This window comes from Mchenga conophoros, linkage group LG7 (assembly GCF_057382185.1).
Source record: "Mchenga conophoros isolate Kocher_MC1m ecotype Shallow Benthic linkage group LG7, M_conophoros_male_GT1.1, whole genome shotgun sequence".
Classification (NCBI taxonomy): Eukaryota; Metazoa; Chordata; class Actinopteri; order Cichliformes; family Cichlidae; genus Mchenga; species Mchenga conophoros.
In genome coordinates, this window is record NC_140532.1 from 50,134,043 (window position 1) to 50,151,562 (window position 17,520).

General features: G+C 41.6%; 2 protein-coding genes across 4 annotated transcripts in view; one reads left to right on the forward strand and one right to left on the reverse strand.

The window, feature by feature from the left end:
• The window catches only part of LOC146571021 (uncharacterized), a 51,725-nt gene that overhangs the window by 32,267 nt on the left and 1,938 nt on the right, over nt 1-17,520 (reverse strand). For all 3 annotated transcript variants that reach the window (XM_085279939.1, XM_085279937.1, XM_085279938.1), the window contains exon 2: nt 1,884-5,658. In XM_085279939.1, the coding sequence (XP_085136065.1) occupies nt 1,884-4,831 (2,948 nt within the window). In that variant the 5' untranslated portion in view covers nt 4,832-5,658. The remainder of the gene's footprint in view (nt 1-1,883; nt 5,659-17,520) is intronic.
• LOC146571022 (uncharacterized) lies at nt 9,967-15,800 on the forward strand. Its single transcript, XM_085279940.1, has 5 exons — nt 9,967-10,081; nt 13,049-13,100; nt 14,033-14,188; nt 14,422-14,517; nt 14,699-15,800. Exons 3-5 carry the CDS (start codon nt 14,075-14,077, stop codon nt 14,936-14,938), a joined length of 450 nt encoding a protein of 149 aa, XP_085136066.1. The 5' UTR covers nt 9,967-10,081; nt 13,049-13,100; nt 14,033-14,074; the 3' UTR covers nt 14,939-15,800.

Consider the following 17,520-nt stretch of genomic DNA (forward strand, 5'->3'; position numbering starts at 1 on the left):
CTCAATTCTTCAATAACAGTCCAAACTGTCACACACAATATCTGAAAACCTTCAGCTTTAAATGTATGCACATCAAAGAGAGTATTTCTCTTTGTTATCGTCTGTTATTTAGCATTTGCTAATATCTTTTAGGACATTTAAGCAAATAGCTAACAACCTTGGCATGTCTTTGTAATTAAAAGCAGACTTTTTTGTGTTTGGTGGTGGTCAGAAGGCCCGGTGGCGCCAGTGTTCGGCAGCCTCGCCTCTGTCAGTGCGCCCCAGGGTGGCTGTGGCTACAATGTAGCTTGCCATCACCAGTGTGTGAATGTGTGTGTGAATGGGTGGATGACTGAATGTGTAAAGCGCTTTGGGGTCCTTAGGGACTAGTAAAGCGCTATTATAAATACAGGCCATTTACCATTTTTTAAAAAATAGTTTTGCACTTTATTATGTATGTCATTAAATGCAGAATAGTCCACCAGAAAACCAAAATCTGGTGATCCAGGTGTATGTATATATTTTATAGAGCTTGAGAGCAACAGAGTTACAACAGTTTGTTAACACTGAAGAGCCAACTCATTTTATAGGGCAAGCAGCCTGCCATGAATGTAAGAAGATCCAGGAGAGTGCAGAGGACGGATGCGGCATTCAATGGTTCTTTCTCTTTTACACTGAAAGCGAACACATTAGGTGTGAGGTGGCTGAGAATCTGTGGCCAACAGAGTAACAGGATGTCCAGTGATTCCAGCACTGTTTATTGATGTAGAATACTAGAAAACCGTGTCTTGTTTCCACGCTATGTGCTTAAAGCGATGACAATCTATGTGGTGGTGGTGGTGGTGGTGGTGGTGGGGGGGGGGTGGGGTCTTTGCAATTATGTTTACATTTTACGGTCTGTTTACTGCAATTTACTATGTTGTATGATAATTGCAGGAAATTTTTATTCATCACATTACATTACATGTGTACTTTTGCTCTACAAAGTATGCAATAAACACTGCATAAACACTGCATGATAAATCATCTGAATTCACTTTGATACACAACAGCACTCAGTTATCATCAGGAAAATAAGCCGAATGCAATATAGTCAATAGAAACACTGTCAATAGAAACATGTAGAACAAAACTTTTTAGGGAAATTAGAAGATGAGGAAATCACTTGTAGAGTTATTTCGACCAAATACCGAAACATTCTGATGACTCTGGTTTACACAGTCTCAAATGAGCTTGTCATTTTTTGGCAGGAGTAACTTATTCATTGAGACAAAAGCCTATTCTGAAAGGTTCGGGTCACGTTACAGTCTTTTGCAGGTTAACTATGGTGTTTTTTCTATGTTTGAGAGAAACTGTAAAATGTCAATTATCAGTTGTTATTGTGGCAAAAAAATACAGCCAGTAGATCATCAACAAATAGGCTTAGTAGTACATTATTGCTTTATAAATCAGATGAACCCAGGTGCATATGAGACTTGTGCTTTCTCTTTGTTTTCTATTACTGTTGATATGAAGTTTATTGTTGACTGGTTGTTTGGTTATGTTATAGTAATCCCCAAAGTCACCAAAGTCTCAAGTGAAGCACTTAAAGATCATAGTTTTAATTTAAACAGACTTGTTCATAATAATCACAATTTAGAAGTCTCAGTTTTCTGTCTTACCAGGGTGAAACGTACACTGGAGAGTTTATGTGTTATTCATGTGGCTTACATAAAAGTCACTTTCTGTCAACCAGTGATCAGAAAGAATGATACTGCACCTCCTGGCTTACTAGTGGGTACAGCAGGGTGCGCGTGATCTGTGGGTGACAACTGATAACAGTCATTTAATTGTCTAATAACATTCAAAGCAGGTTCACTTTTTCATTATGTAAATTGTCTCACTGAAATTAAATATAGCCTCACCCATCTCTCTCAGCTTCCTTCTTCTCAAGGTCTTGAATGACATCCAGCAGGACCTTAATGGTGTTCTGGCTGGTCTCCAGGACCCCCTCCAGGCTGTGAAGTTGAGTCTGCAAGCTACGAATATCATGCAGAGGGCCATTGGGACTCAAGAGCTTTTCTGTCACCCTGGATGGGTCCAATTTACACCTGGCCCCAGACACCAACCCTCCCAGAATTTCCTGGACCTGTCTCAGAGTATCAGCCTGGGTGGCAGTCAGGGGCCCAGCTGTAGGCCGCCCCCCAGAAGCAGAGCAGCCCCTGGATCCAGAGCATCCCTGCTGATTTGGAGGGAGAGCGTGTTGGCTGTTGGGGGTGTTCGGCCTGACGTTGGCTCCTGAGCAGAGCATTTTGTGTAGCGCCCCAAGCTGAGCCTGGGCTGAGCTAAGACAGCTGGGCTTAAAACAGGCCTTGGCAGGAGAGGAGGAGGAGGAGGAGGACTGCTTCTCTCCCTTCATCACAGCAACTGGCGGAGTTTGAGCTCTGTGCTTCAGAGAGCTGGCTCTCTCACAGAGCTTTGGTGAGTCTTTTATATCCTCCTTTTTTTCCTTCTCTCTATCTTTATCTTTGTTGCTGACCTTGCTGTCTGCCCTGAGCATGGGTGTTCGGACTGCAGGACCTGGCGGATCATTTCCCTTTTTTCGTGGTGTGTATGGTGGAGGCGGTGGAGGAGGAGGTGGAAGTCGAATGCCCCTCTTATCCTGAGCATTGTACGGGGTCTGAGAAGGGGGGGTGTACGGTGGTGCAGCACGAAATGTGGAAGAGTACAGAGGAATGGCTTTAGTTGGTGTTGCACATTGTTGAACATTTGCAAGAGTGGACACATAGGTTTTCACAAGCGGAGGCGGAGAAGTGCAAGATTTCAGTTTTGGGACGGGGGAGGAATAAGGGGTTATGCCTGTGCAAGCAGAAGAGGTATTTTGCAAAGTTTGACATGGGATGTTGCAATGAGAGACAGTTTGAATAACTGTGGCATAAGAAGGTGCAGTTGGGTTCAAGTGAGGTGCATGGGGACCAACTGCATGTGTAGTTGTGTAATATGATATGGATGTGCAAGATATGGCAGTTTGAGTAACAAATGTACAGGGAGTTACATTTGATGAAGGTGTAGCATTTGATGCTGCTGATGGTGGTTGATGTATTACATTTGGGGCAGGGGTTGGCTGTTTGGTGGGATCAGCAGGAGTTACAATGGGTGTTATAGTTGGGGTAGAGGTGGAGCGGGTTAACTGAGGGTTTGACATAAGGGGGGTGCAGTTTTGGGTGGGGCATGGCGATGCAGCTGAAGAAGCACTGGAGCAGACTGCGGCTGTGCTGGGTGTTGTTGGTGGGGACACAACAGTGTAATAGGGGACTGGGAGTTGGGTAACAGTAGGTACAGAAGTGGCGCAAGGAATGGAAAGTGCTTTGGGAGGAGGTGGGGCTGTGGAAGCTAACTTGGCTGGAGAAGTACAAGGTAGCTTTGTGCAGTGCTCAGGAGTTTGTATTGGTGCACTTGTAGGTGGGGGAGATGTACAATAAGGCACAGTAGTTGTTTGGGTAGTAGGAGGGTCTGGAGTCACTGTTGGGGATATAGGCTTGCACAGAATTTGCACTGAGCTGGGTGATGGTATTAAAGGTGGGGAAGCAAACGGGCTTTTAGTTTGTGTCTGTGTAGTGGAAAGTTTACGATCAGGAGAAGAGTGACTGGGAGAGCTTGTTTGTATTTGAGCGGTACACTGTTGAGCATTCAGAGGTAGGGTTGGATTGGTACTGGTGGTCTGAATTTGGGTTGTGCATTGTTCCTCACTTGAAGGTGGAGAATGGTGATTTTCAGTTTGACTCTGGGCGGTGCTGTACCTTGAACTTAAAGGAGGGGGTGGGCTCTCAGTCTGAACTTGAGTGGTACAGAGTTTGGTATTTGAAGGGGGTGGGGATGGACGGGGACTTTCAGTCTGTGTGGGAGTGGTGCAGTAGTGCACTTCCTTTCCAGGATCACTCGTTGTCCTATTTAGACGCTTTCTCCTCCTGATCGCTGAGGGAGTAATGCTTCCCTGACGTTTGGGGCCATCTCGGCAGGATACAGAGGAACAGTGGTATGGCTCAGCATTTTGAAGGACTAAAGGGGGGCAGCTGTGCCTTGAGGGTTTTACAGCAGACTTAATTTCGGTTCTTGATACTTTAGACCTTCGTTCCACCACAGTTCGCTCCCCTGGGCCAGGAGGGCCGTTCTGATCTTTGGACGCAGGTAACAACACATGGTTGTGAGTAAGGAACTCGTCTTGAGAGTCATGTTCGTCATCCCCATCCACCCCAACTGAGTCCCCAAGGCTGTGGCTACGAGTGTGGGAGGAAGGGAGAGATTGGGGCTTTTTCAGGCATGGGGAGGTCTGAATGGCTGTGCTGGTGCTTGTACTCGGCCTGCGTGTCATTGGCAAGGTTAGGGAGTTAGCCTGCGGTGGTGCCCAGGTTCGACGTGTAGGACCAGGTGTCAATGGATGAGGAGGCGCTCGAGCTAAAAAGGCAGCCACCACCTCTATAGTGCTCGCCATGTCACCACGCACAGCCCCAACCACAGAGGTTTGGCCAGGTAGATCCTTGGTCTGTGGCCTGTCCCTGTCAGTCCATGGCAGGGGGGACCTGCTGCTGTGTTTGCGAAGAGGATGTGGACTGTCACAGTCTTTGACAGGCTTCTGATGGCTATTGTTTTCCCCTGTTCCACTATTGCCACTGCTGCTGCTACCATCCTCCAGGTCTTTGAAGCGGACCTGGTGGGTGCGGTTGCGGCGCCGCTTGAGGCGACTTTCGATATCGGGGGAGTCTCGATTGAGAAGCACAGAGCGCACGGTCATTGTCCCAGGTAACTTGTCTGCCAAGCTGCTCTTGCCATTGGTCTGGCCTGTGAGCAAGTGGTCAGGCTCTTTGCTCACCATTTCTCCAGCCTCTGTCGCTCCCACAACATCCACACACTGTGAAGGCAGGTTGCTGTTGTGGAGAATCTCTTGTGTTAGTGTGTCAACAAGGAAAGCGATCGCTCCATCACTATATATTCAGTGTAACAGTGAGAGATCTATACGATTGACTGACTACGTTTCACTTTCATCCCAGAAAATACTGTAGATGTAGCAGTCTCTATACAGTATTGCATTTAGCTGCTCAGCTCATCTGTACACCAAGGACTTCCTTTGCAAATAAGATTGTCCTCAAGAAAAGATGGATTACCATTTTCCCAATTCAAGGTATAGTATAGATATCTGTGAGAAAACTTGTCTTAAACTTCCCTTTAAAATCTTATATAAAAATAAATATATGCAGCATCAAATATTCTTTAAAATGTCCATGCTGTTTCATGTCTTCTGAAGTTGTACATGTATTTTTTTGCCTCTTATTCACATTTCTCTTTAACGTTCCAGCAAGAAGAACTCTTGCAGAGGCCAGGGAGGTTACCTGCAGATAAGTGGAGAGGAAGGGAATGCAGCCTATCCTTTGTCTGTCCATCACATTGGCTGGTCTACTTGGCAGCCTGTCCTTCTCCACCTGCTTTGTCCCCTGGGCCCTCAGGAGATTGGATGGCCAAAGTACGGGATTGGCTTGACTGCGTTCCCATAATGATCTGGTCTTTTTAAACTTTTTTTTTGGTCTCTTCTGCTTCCTTTTTTAAATTTTTTTTTATCACTTTCTTTTTCTCTCTCTGCTTCTTTCTTTTCTCAGCTCTTCTCTCCGTGACTCATTCTCTCATGGTCGAAGGCAGCATGAGTTCCTAAAGAGAGGAGAAAGATAAAGAGAGAGACGAATAAGAGACTGTAATTGTTTCCATATTATTGTGCTTCAGTTTCCATCGAAACACAATGTGCTCGTTCCTCCCGATAATGAAGAAGATGTAAGATAGGCAGCTATTTTGAAATGCATGAGAGCGGGGGTCAACACAGAATGGGAAAAGGAGACATGAATTCAGAAAAAGTGCTGAAAGGATGGAGGTTGGAAAAGAGAGAGAAAAAAAGGCTCGGTGTATCATCAGCAGTGGAGAAATGTAAACTGAAAACAAGTGAAAAGAGATTGTAATTAAGGCCTATTCACACTGGCCAAGGGGGGTGTATAATGTTTCATTCCTTTTTTACGCTCTTTCCTCTCAGTATTGTTAAAAGTAGCCGTGTTTTAGTGACAGCAATAATTTTTGCATTGAGTATCACTTCTGCTCATGGGCACACAGTACGACTGTTGTCGTATTCCTTGGATTTCTCTTTTTCCTCCATGTTTTACAGTCTGTTGCCCTGTTATCAGTTCTTGATGATCTGCCATGGTGACATCCTCTCTGATTCATCTGGTCATTTTGTGACAGTCTGTCCACCATGCTGCAGTTAGTAGTATGTTCTCGTCACCCCGATTCCGTGCTCTGTTTTTGACGATCTATGGCCTTGATACATGCAGTATATATCACTTCATTTCCTGTCTGCGAAACAGGCAGCCGGGCGTGATGCTGTCATTTGCCTTACACGATCTATGGATCTGTTCCTCGTTATCTCCCCGTGATAGCCTCTGACACTGACAGGCTCGGGCTAATTCTGTTGTGCGAGTGTGACTGGCTGTTACTCTGTTCCCCTCACCCCACCCACCCTCCCATCTTCTGTGGGAGGGGTAATTAGTGACTCCTTCACAGCTCCCAGGTTATTTAGGGAGAGAGATACCCGAGGGGCTGCCACTTTTATTTACATCCACTGTTTTCCTCGCTTTCCTCTCTTTTCTTTCCACTGAAGAGGAGGATCTTTGGCACAACTGCCCCCACCCTCCTCCCTCCCTCCCTCCCTCCCTCCCTCCCGTCAACCTCTTTAAAAACATGGTTATTTGGATTAATCATGATTAAAGTCACAGCAGATAGAGCCTTGAGGGGAAATATCAACCATGCACACTGTGATATATTAATGGATTTAGAAACAAACCGCGGGATTCCTTCTCATTTTACTTTCTTATCGCCGCCATGTATACAGATGAGCCGCTTAACTATGAATCACCCGGAAAAAACAAATGACTCTGAGTTGAGGCACACATTTTTTCAGATGCGGGCGTGGGTGACGGTGCACTACGGAGGCTCAAGAACACAAGCTACGGTTCATCTATAGCATAGAAACTTCTGTTCATTTGACCTTGATGGTGATTTCTCCTTTCCTCACTTCTCCCTGGATAAATTAGTGGTTCCACCCTTCCTGTGTTTTTCATTAATATCCAATTTCACTCCGGTCGATGGTCTACCCATTTCTTGTACGAAGCAGCCTTTCAACCTTCACCCTGACAGATTTCCCTCTACGTATCATAGGGCCATTACCCTTACTCATTCTGGACGTGTCACCCTGAGCACACCTTCCTTTCATCTTTCTCCCATCTGGCCGTTCTCCTTTTTTTACCCACTCTCAGCTCTATCTTTCTATCTTTATTTCCCAATCTACCGAATGCTTTGCAGCAATCTCTTCTGCTGCCTCTTTTTGTCTAGTGCTTTCCACAGTTCATCCCCCTCACTCTGCAAACTACCCTCGGATCAAAATTTACGCTGACAGTTTAATGAATCCCCCTCTTAATGCTGCATGGGCTTACCGCTAGGGCTGAGGGCAGCTCTTTTGCACATGTGACATTTCCATGTTGAGCTTTATTGGCAGACAAGAGATAAATCACCAGGGAAGAGGTGGAAGGTGTGCAGTGGCATAATCCTAGCAAGGGTCGTAACTCTTAGCAGTTATTGTTTAGGATGTACCATAGTCTCTTTGCAAAGGTTTTGCTCCTATTCTCTTTCCTGTGTGTGTGTGTGTGTGTGTGTGTGTGTGTGTGTGTGTGTGTGTGTGTGTGTGTGTGTGTGTGTGTGTGTGTGCATCATGAAAATGCTAAGGTCACATCTGATCATCCCGTGCTAAGCTGTTGTGACTCTTAGAAACGCATCTGAACATTCAAAATAGAAGAAGTCAAGATTGGTTCCACAGATATAATAACATTCTGATGATTTCAAGGATACCGAGAACTGTATCCATGCCAGTAGCACACTTTTGGATCCAACTATGCAGAGGGGATGGGAGGTGTCATGGATTGGATTGTTATGTAAAGACATGTCAGATCAGATTGTCTAGGCACGCTTAAAATTTGTCAGAGAGGACTGCGATGAAGAGGAGGCAGAAAGAGGAAGAGGAAGGAGAGGAGGTAGACATGCTGGGATATATTTAGAGATGCTATGAGACACATAGCAAAGCAAGAGGAGTAGGAATTGGAATAAGTAGGAGGGAGGAAGAGGCGGAGGGAGACAGACAGGCAGAGGGGGGGCAAAAGCAGGAGGAAGCAACCCCTGGCAGCAGAGGAAATGTCATGGTTAGGGTTCAGTGAAGTGGTAAATCAGGAGCATCAGCGTGTCAGGGCATTTAAGGGAGAAGTGGAGAGGAACTAAGAAAAGCTATATGATCAGCTATCGGTCCTGTAAGCACACGGAGGTTAAGAGTTATACCTGTGCTTTGTCACAGAAATTTACACCACGGTCGGCTCAGAGACGAGATGCAAAATGCATAAGCCGTTTTGGTGTTTGTGTTCTTGTCCAAAGAGATTTCCAATTCAAGAGCAGCTCCTTGGGAGTTGCCTGCAGATGACTACTTTGTTAGGTAAGCACTGAGTGTAGTACAGCTCAGCAATCTCACAAACAAAGGGATGTTCAGTTTTATCTAATACAATAAAACCAGCAAGTGCATTTAAAAATGCAAATAAAAGGCTTTTGCATGCACGCGCAAATCAACAGCCTAGAATTATATATAGGTTTAACATATTATTATTATTAGAAGCAAGGGAGTATATGAAGTAAAGCAAGTAAAAGTATTGTCCTCGGTGCTGGTACTTAAATTAGAAAACGGTACTACTGCTGTAGCTGCCTCTCACCGCTGAAAGTCTTGAGCCAGATTATGCTTAACAGCAAATTAAATTAAACAAACACAAATTAAATTATGATTCTTAATTCATTAGATACCCAACGCAACACGGCAAACACAGCCATTGTCATTCCTGTCAGACACTTGTGTAATAGCGTCTAAATGTAAATGCTGGTTTGTTTGATTATGACTATGTAGGCTACTGGCATTCCAATTTGACCAGCTTCAATCTTGGCAAGCTGTTTTTCAGCAAGCTCTAGCTGCAAAGGAAGTTTTATATAATCAAGCAGTATAAAATAAAGCTATTGCCCAAGTGGTAACCACCGTGGCTGAGAATGAAAGAAGTTTAGCCTCTGGATGTTAACCGCCATGCATTAAAAAGATGGTCTTGTGCAGTTTACTGGTGCTGATGGCTGCATGTGTCTCTTGTTCAACGAATCTCTAACGAAACTCTATCATAAAATTACATTATTTCCAATGACCTGTAGGGGGAGACTCCTCCGGCTGCAACTTGATTTATGAACTCAGCAGGCACTTTCCTAAATAGTTTACAGTTTAAATGACTAGTGGAAAAGCTTTCTTAGTATAGTAAGGTGCTCATTTGATAAACTACAGTGAAATTTAAAGTTTAATGAGAAAGCAGACCCTGTTATATCATCTATTTATATGATCACTACCATATAAGCTAATGGTGCTTTTGGCTTGCTGGTCTGATTGACCTCTTATTCACGACATCTAATCCCAAAACCTGGACGACCATGGTTAAAATGTCAAATTTAAAGTTTCAGAATGTTAGGACGAAAACCTGGTAGCTAGCATTTCAGTCCAACAAACACACCCTTCTTTTCCCTCCAGTTTATTCTAATTGTGAGCATTCGTTACTGTACTGAAGAAGGCTTAAACTAAGCAACTCCACCAATAAGGTTTTGTGCTTGGCTTGGTTTGTTTTTCAGAATGATCAGTCTACACTGAAAAAAGTGATATTGTCTCCTTTTAAATATAGCATATTATATTTTGGTATATCTTTTCAATTCAAATGAGTAATTCCTGTCTACATATATAATTCGAGTAACTCCAGAATACATTCCCTGCGTTTTAATCCAATTAATTTTAGTTAATTAAATGTAGCTCAAAATGCTTAAGTATGTTTTTCATAGCCTCCTGCTGGGCCATTTTGCGCATGCGTTAGGACAGGCCACCATTTTGCACGCGGACTGAAGAAGCGGACTCTTTGTGTGCTGCAAGCGGGCTCAAGTTAATCGCACAACTTCATATAAAGGTGGTCTAGCTTCGGTAAGTAAACCTTTTACGGTCGTTTTTGTTTTATTTTTTTACCTCAGTCAAAGCATGTTGACTCTTTAAGTAGTGATGGGCAGATGAAGCCCCATGAAGCACTGAAGCTTTTCATCCAATTGGTTCACCCCAACGCGAAGCTTCATGAAGCTTCATTTGCTCTAGCAGGACACCTACTGGACGTAAAAATAATAGCTGGCATGAATTTGAAGAGTGTGGCATTTTGCACACAGCCTGTAAATGTCAACAACAAAAGGAGTGTGTAAAACATGTATATTGTAGTGATGGCAGTATACTGTGTATATTTATAGTGGCAGTATGGGAAATGATTATTTGGAAATGCTTGAAATGGAAATGATCATTTACTGTGAGGTGAGGTGTGGACAGTGGTTGTGCTTTTGTAACATTGAGGCAAGGACAGTGATTAGTGTTTAGGGGACACATCATTGGTTTTTATTTAAAAACAACAGTTTCTCCACTGTGGCAGGTCGTAGGCGATTTCTTTTTTTTCTAAACGGTCTCCAAACTCTCTCTAACCGCAACTCTCCATCAAACACCCACATTTTGAATGAAGTCTGAGGGGTTTATATCGCTGTCATATCTCGCGGCAAAGTTCGAACCGCTTCCTGAACCAGTCACGTGGTACAGCCGGGCAGCGAGGCTTCGGACGTCATCATTTTCAGCTCCTCCCATAAATGAAGCAAGCCTCGATACGCGCTTCGCGGAAACGCCTCCTCCATTACTCGACACACGCTTCGAAGCCTCGATACAGAACGTCCCATCACTATCTTTAAGACGTGTGCACATGGAGAAAGAAGTCTAAGTAGTTGTACACCTCTGAACTTTGTCATGAATTTGACTTAAGCTAGCTATGTGCTCTATTAGCTACTGCTCTATTAAAAGAGTAATTGTATTGATGCGTTAAAATGTCATATGTTTTTAGCTTAGTTCTTGTGGCACACTTTGTACTAACAAATTATGGAACGAGGCAATTTCTCTGTAGTTAGCTGTAAAGTTCACTGTACAGTCGCCTGCAGTTTTAAGTTGAGAAATCGTCCCTCCCGCCACAACATTGGCATTAAGGAATAGTCGGGCGGGGGAGGGGGCTTCTGAACGCACCTGCACAGTCAGGGGTGCAGTAGGAAATAAATAAGTAGGATTGGCGTTGCACAACGTCTTTTGTGCAGAAAAAAATAATGGTTGTAAACTGTGGAGGAGAATAACTCAGTGGTTGCCAAAAATGTGAGATCAAAAGGCACTGAGAGTGATGTTTGTCAGAACTGAAATTAACTCAGAAAAGAAGTTGCTTCACTTGATAGAGCTGTTGAGTGCAAGACCTGTCAGCGGTCTGGTTTAGCATTTGAAGCCTCGCTACGTGCTTCCAAACCGCTGCATTTAATCTCAGAAAACTAACACAGAGAAGTAAAGCAAGTGTGTAAGTTCATCTCTTTATGTTTGCATAGTATTTCCATGCTGAGCTTAACAACCTATGTATGGAGCCACAGCTGGACTGGCTGTCGGAGTTTTGTATTGAGGGGGAAAGGAAGCGATTTGTTTTATACTTCAGCTAGAATGAAAAAAGACACAAAGCTGGAGTTATTCGGTGTCTTCATGCTGAACAGCTAAAACTTCTTCCCTCATTCTCCCCCCTCCCTCTCCTGTTGCTACTTCAATCATGAAACTGATCGATTATCAGGTGATCGGCTTGTCTGTCGCTAGTCTCTCTCATTTGTTAATCGCCCAGTTTGCGCTAGAAAGAGGAAAACGGCAGATAAACAACAGCAGCACGTTTAAGCTTGATAAGCTGTTGCTAGAATTTTTTTAATATTACTTCTAGTATCCGCTTATGTTTTCTGGAGCCACAGCCGTAATAGCTGCTGGTCATGATAGTTTGGATATGTGGTGAGAAGGAAACATGAAGGTGAAACCAGGAGAAGTTTTTACTGAATCATTAGAGCTGAACAGGTGATGAAGAAACAGGTTTACATTTTAGGTCACATGAATGAGTTGAAGGGAAGTTATGAACTGTTTATGAGAGACAAATAACACCAGGATCCTTTTCTATGTAGCTGACATCTGGTAACTGTGCAGGGGCGGATCTAGCAAAGTTTTTGCCAGGGGCCAGGTAGGGCATTAACAGGGAAAGGGAGACACAAAGACATAATTTTCTTTCTTATTCTCATTTAAAATGTCTAGCTTTTAATAAATAATTATTCTAAATCTTACTACCAAAGTGGTGATCTGGTTAAATGTATAGAGATCCATTATTGTATGTAGTAAATATTAAGTCTAATATATGCCCTAGTAATAGTAGTACATATAGCACTTTTTCCTTTGGGAAGGTACGCTGTCTGCGCTGTCTGCAACTGTATTGAAAAAAAATGTTGAATCTAATTATTATAGAAAAATAATTGATTTCTGTGCATTAAAGTAGATTACGTCAATTAAGCATTATCAGGCGAAGGGTGCGGGGTGGTTTCCTAATATTTTTGCTGGGAGTTGGCAGTCCTATTAGTTAGTTTAATATTTCTATGTACTGTTTAGAATACCTGAATAAGGAGGATGGTGTAAGTTTTTTAGGTTGATCAGTATTGCTGAAGTATAAAATATTTTGGGTGCAGTGTATTTTTTGCATACAGGTATAACAGAATAGCTTTAATGTTTTGTTTTTAAAACTGAGTATGAACTTATACAAAATGCAGCAAAATATTTATAAAAACAGTTTTATTTATTATAAAATACACTATATCGGATTCATATCGGCATCGGCAGATAATCAAATTTATGATATCGGTATCGGACATAAAAAAGTGGTATCGTGCCATCTGTAGTTTGCACAGAGGCACAAGTAAGATTTGTTTTGTTACAAGGGAGTATCATGAAGTAATGCACTAATGGCTTGGAAACGGTAATTGTTTGTCTTTCTAAAGTTTTTTTTTTTTTTTATTTGTCTTCCTTTTCTGGCAGATTTTCTTCCCCTTATGTGTTACTGTTTATTCAAGAAGATGGTGTTATTTTGGTAAGTACATGCAAATTCCTTACATATTTATCACAACAGTATTTGTCACAGTATTGCAGGGACAAGTTTATCTATCTCATCTTAAGGGTTCTTGTGATTATTAATATTGATATTAATTAATATCAATTAATATATATGATTAAATTTCTTTTATCCAGGACAAAAGAAAAAAAAACTTGCGAAAGTGAAATGAAAAACAGGAATTTAGTTCTTGTGAGTTAAGAGGATGCAGAGCATAGGGTTAGATGGAGGTGGATCATTCACTGTGGTGATCCCTGAAGGAAACAGCCAAGAGAAAAAGGATCAGATTGCAAAAAAAAATGTGGTTTGTTTGCATACATGAGTCTTTACGGTACCCACAGGACTCCTGAAGTATAAGTACTCTGAAGTTTGCAGAGCAATTTCAGAGATGTTTGGGGCTTACATGGCAAGCATGTTTTTAGTTGCACATCTAAATTTTCTCTGCTCTCTGTTGCTGATGGCAGAGTTCTGCCCCGCTGACCTCACAGGTGAGACACTCCCACCAGTGGACAAAGAGCACAGGAAAATGTGTTGCCAACCACCTGAAACAGACAAATATCTGCTTTTTAAAACCCTTTAAACCCGTTAAATGGACTGATGCCATTCATTTCTTCTTTGATTAACAGTAGTAACATCCTTCATGCACTGTATACTAACCCATATGATAATCATGCTTTATGAAGTGATGGCAATTGCATTGTAGCATTTAATGAAGAAATAACAAAATAATCATACCAATGATTAAGCACCAGTCTTCTTTTTTTCTCTCTCTGTGTGTGTGTGTGTGTGTGTGTGTGTGTGTGTGTGTGTGTGTGTGTGTGTGTGTGTGTGTGTGTGTGTGTGTGTGTGTGTGTGTGTGTGTGTGTGTGTGTGTGTGTGTGTGTGTGTGTGTGTGTGTGTGTGTGATACAGGTAAATGCTGAATTCCAGTGTATTACAACACTTCAACTGGAGATGACCTTCGCGGCACAGTTAGACAGAATTACACCTCAGTTGATGACAGTTTTCCAGAAGAAGGGCGGTGTTTCTGGGCAGAAACTTGCCCACCACTTGCAGATCATGCAAGAGGTAAATCTGAATATTGCAAATTCTATTTGGATTTCTTTTGTCTTAAGTGGCAGGTCACTGGTGAGTCCAATAAGCCGTTTTAGGTGACCAGCCAAGCAATCTAAATTTTGAAATTTCATATATAAATTTTATTTACTATGTTTGAACTGACATATGATAAAATTTACTTATTGCGAATTTCAGACATTGTTCTTTTTTCCAAATTGGTTTAATCAGCAACTCTCTTTAAACAGGCTGAAAGTGATGTTAAAGTGAAAAGGGAAGCAGTTCTCAGGGCACTTTGCCTCTACCTTGGTGAAGAGGACGGAAGCCTTATTCGGGAGTTCTTTGTAAGTCATTTAAGTCATTGTAAGCAAGTCATCTATACACACACTTTTTAGATAGATATCTGTGTGTGTGTGTGTGTGTATTATACACACACACACACACACACACACACACAAACGACTAGATTGGAATTTAATTGTAGAGTTAATTGTTTTTTCTTTTACCTTTTTATTAAATGTTTAGGACATTGAAGGAGATGATATCCAGAGAGACCTGAAGAAGCACACCATGGGCATTTATGTCATCAACAGGGAGGATGGACAAAATGGACATTATGATGACATTGGAATATTTGTTGAAGGGGAGATAGTCATGGACAACATTGGATCTCTGGCGCAAGCTTGTGCATTGATGCTTGGAGTAATCTATGCACTAAACCTAGCCTTCCCCAAGGAATTGAAGGACTATTATGAATTCATTTAGAAAGTGTTGATGGGATTCGATGGTGAAAAGCTCTCCCCCAAAGTCTTTGGGCTGAAGAACAAAATTGCTACTGGATAGGAAGATTTCTAAAATAACACATCAAGAGAATGCTGTTATGTAAATTACCAATGACTGGTGCTCTTGTGAATAGGAGTGAAACTCTTGTACAACCATCATTTGTTCTGTGTTATGTTTCGATTGAACATTTTAACTTTCAATAATGAATGTTTCACGTGTGGTACATTTGAGTAGCTTGAAGAGCAACTTTGTAATTATTCAGTTATAGCTGCTGCCCTGCGTATAATCAGTGTTAACAAAAACAAAAAAAACCATTCATGATTACCACACTGCAGCACACTGGTAACACTTTAAAGACTATTAATTGTTTTGAAGCGAGTATGTTAGGTCAGAAAATATGTAAAACATTCAGAATCTTCAAGGAAGGACTAGAATGGAAAGACAGTGGTCAATAAGCAGTAAGGAAAACACAAGTTTAATTTTAAGTCTAATTACCTTATTAAAATGCAATTTCTAAATATGGATCGCAGAACAGCAAGTCTGAAACTGGTTAGTTTGTGGATGCATCAGTTTCTAATTGTGATACATTATACTGCTGGTAGTGTTTTATTCTTTTATGTAAGGAGTTTGTTTTTTTTTTTTCTTTTTTAGAGGAAGAGAAACATTGGTTAACATTTCTCTTGTCTGTTGTTTCTGTTTTGTTTGAATACAGCTTTTTAAAGCTACTAGTTCATAGGCAAAAGTTTTGTAATTTGTATTATACAAATTGCAGCAATTTCCCTTAGAGATGTGGATTCTTATTCTGTTTGCAACAAATTTTGCATTAATAAATGATGTGAAAGAATGTTGTAGTTTTCATTATTGACGTTTTTAAAAACTACAAATCAGGGTAAGCAATATTTTTTTAAGTAAACTTAACTTAATTGAAATAGAGAGAAATTAACAATTTGATTGATTTGAATATAAGTTTGGGACATAAGTGTAAAGGAAACAAATTATTCTGGTACATTTAACACGACCTTAGTTGGACTTACTAATAATATTTGACTAAGACGTATCCACAACAGTTAAGTTAAAGTAGCTTAAAAATATATGTTGGTTTTACTCGCTTAAATTAAATTCAGTGTACTTAAAAAAATATTTCTGGATTCAAACAAATTTATTTCGTGCAACCACTTGTCATAAAAAAATTGAGTAAATTGAACAAAACATTTTTTTCAGTGTAAAGAAAGTCATGGACAGATTTGCACAAACAATTATTTATCTCTGGGCAAAAAGTTCCCACTATATCGTCACAAAAAACAGACTGATGGAAGAGAAAATGGGTAATGCTGTCTTGATCTTCGAGACAATACTTAAAACTAGCCTAGATGGAGCTAGCCTTTTGGATGCAGAGACTGGAAATTTTCCACTTCATCAGGAGTATGCAGTCTTTGATTGTTCTTGTTGCAAAGTGTTTAATGAAAGTCACAAATCAGATGATTTATAATATAGTTATTTTCATATAGGTTTCTATACAATCTCACTGCTTGTTTGTAACCAGAGGAGTCTCCCCCTGCTGGTCATAACAAATTAAAGACACTTTTTGCATTGCCTCTGCTTTTCAGACCCGAAGGCCAAGCTGTGCTTACTACATGCTTCTGCTGTTCCCAAGCGACAAGAAAACAATCATTATTCACCTCACAGTGTTTGGCATAACCATGAGATTCTGGCCTGGTAATACCGTTAGCCCCCCCATCACCACCACCACACACACATACACACACGTCTTAATTTGGAAAAGCAGGTTTGTTTTGAAGCAGTAAGTCTTTGAATTTGTGTCATAAATGGAACATTTTTGAGTTTCAGTGCAGAACACTCTTAAAATTGTATTTAATAACAGATCTGTACCACAGTGATTTAAAGTGCTTTATTGCGATGCTCTGCACACCTCAGGTGGCAAATACTTTCGCTTCTCCTGACGCCTTCATGACTTTAAAAAGTCATTCAAACATGCATAATATGTTATCTCGCAAAGTTTCTCACCAGCTTCTTACTAAAGAGGACACTCTACTTGTTCCAGCTTTCTTCAAGGATGGCTGGATTACCTCTATCTTTCCGAGCGCGAGTGCCAGAAATGATTTGTTCCATCTGTCCTCTTTTAACCAAAATCCTCTGCCTAATATGAAATCCCTATATGTAGGCCAGTGGATGGTGATAAGCATACTTAGCCAACTGTGAGCAAATTTGAGAATGTTTGGGTGTCTGTGAAAGAAAGCCAGAGTAAACATTGTTCTTCCTTGTGCTCATTCTGCAAGCCCAATTGTCTTGCTTCGCTGGCTGCTTCAGTTTGTTTCTTCTACTGTTCACGTCTCCTCGCCACTCTGTGCCACAGATTTCCAAGGTTCCCAAGGTCTCTGTGTGAATTCAGCAACACCTCGTAACTCGTGGTCAGACGGACATGTCCAGTGCACAGCAGCATGTTACACGTATGCAGCACAGTCCACTCCCCTGGGGGGGTTACTCTCTGCCAGGCTGCGACGTTGCTGTCCAAACTAATGTCCCAAGAGTACATCATAGTGTGT

Coding starts and splice junctions, on each gene's coding strand:
- LOC146571022 (XM_085279940.1), top strand. CDS start 14,075: ATGACCTTCGCGGCACAGTTAGACAGAATTACACCTCAGTTGATGACA. Junction 14,189..14,421: donor ACTTGCAGATCATGCAAGAG/GTAAATCTGAAT, acceptor CTCTTTAAACAG/GCTGAAAGTGATGTTAAAGT. Junction 14,518..14,698: donor GCCTTATTCGGGAGTTCTTT/GTAAGTCATTTA, acceptor TTAAATGTTTAG/GACATTGAAGGAGATGATAT.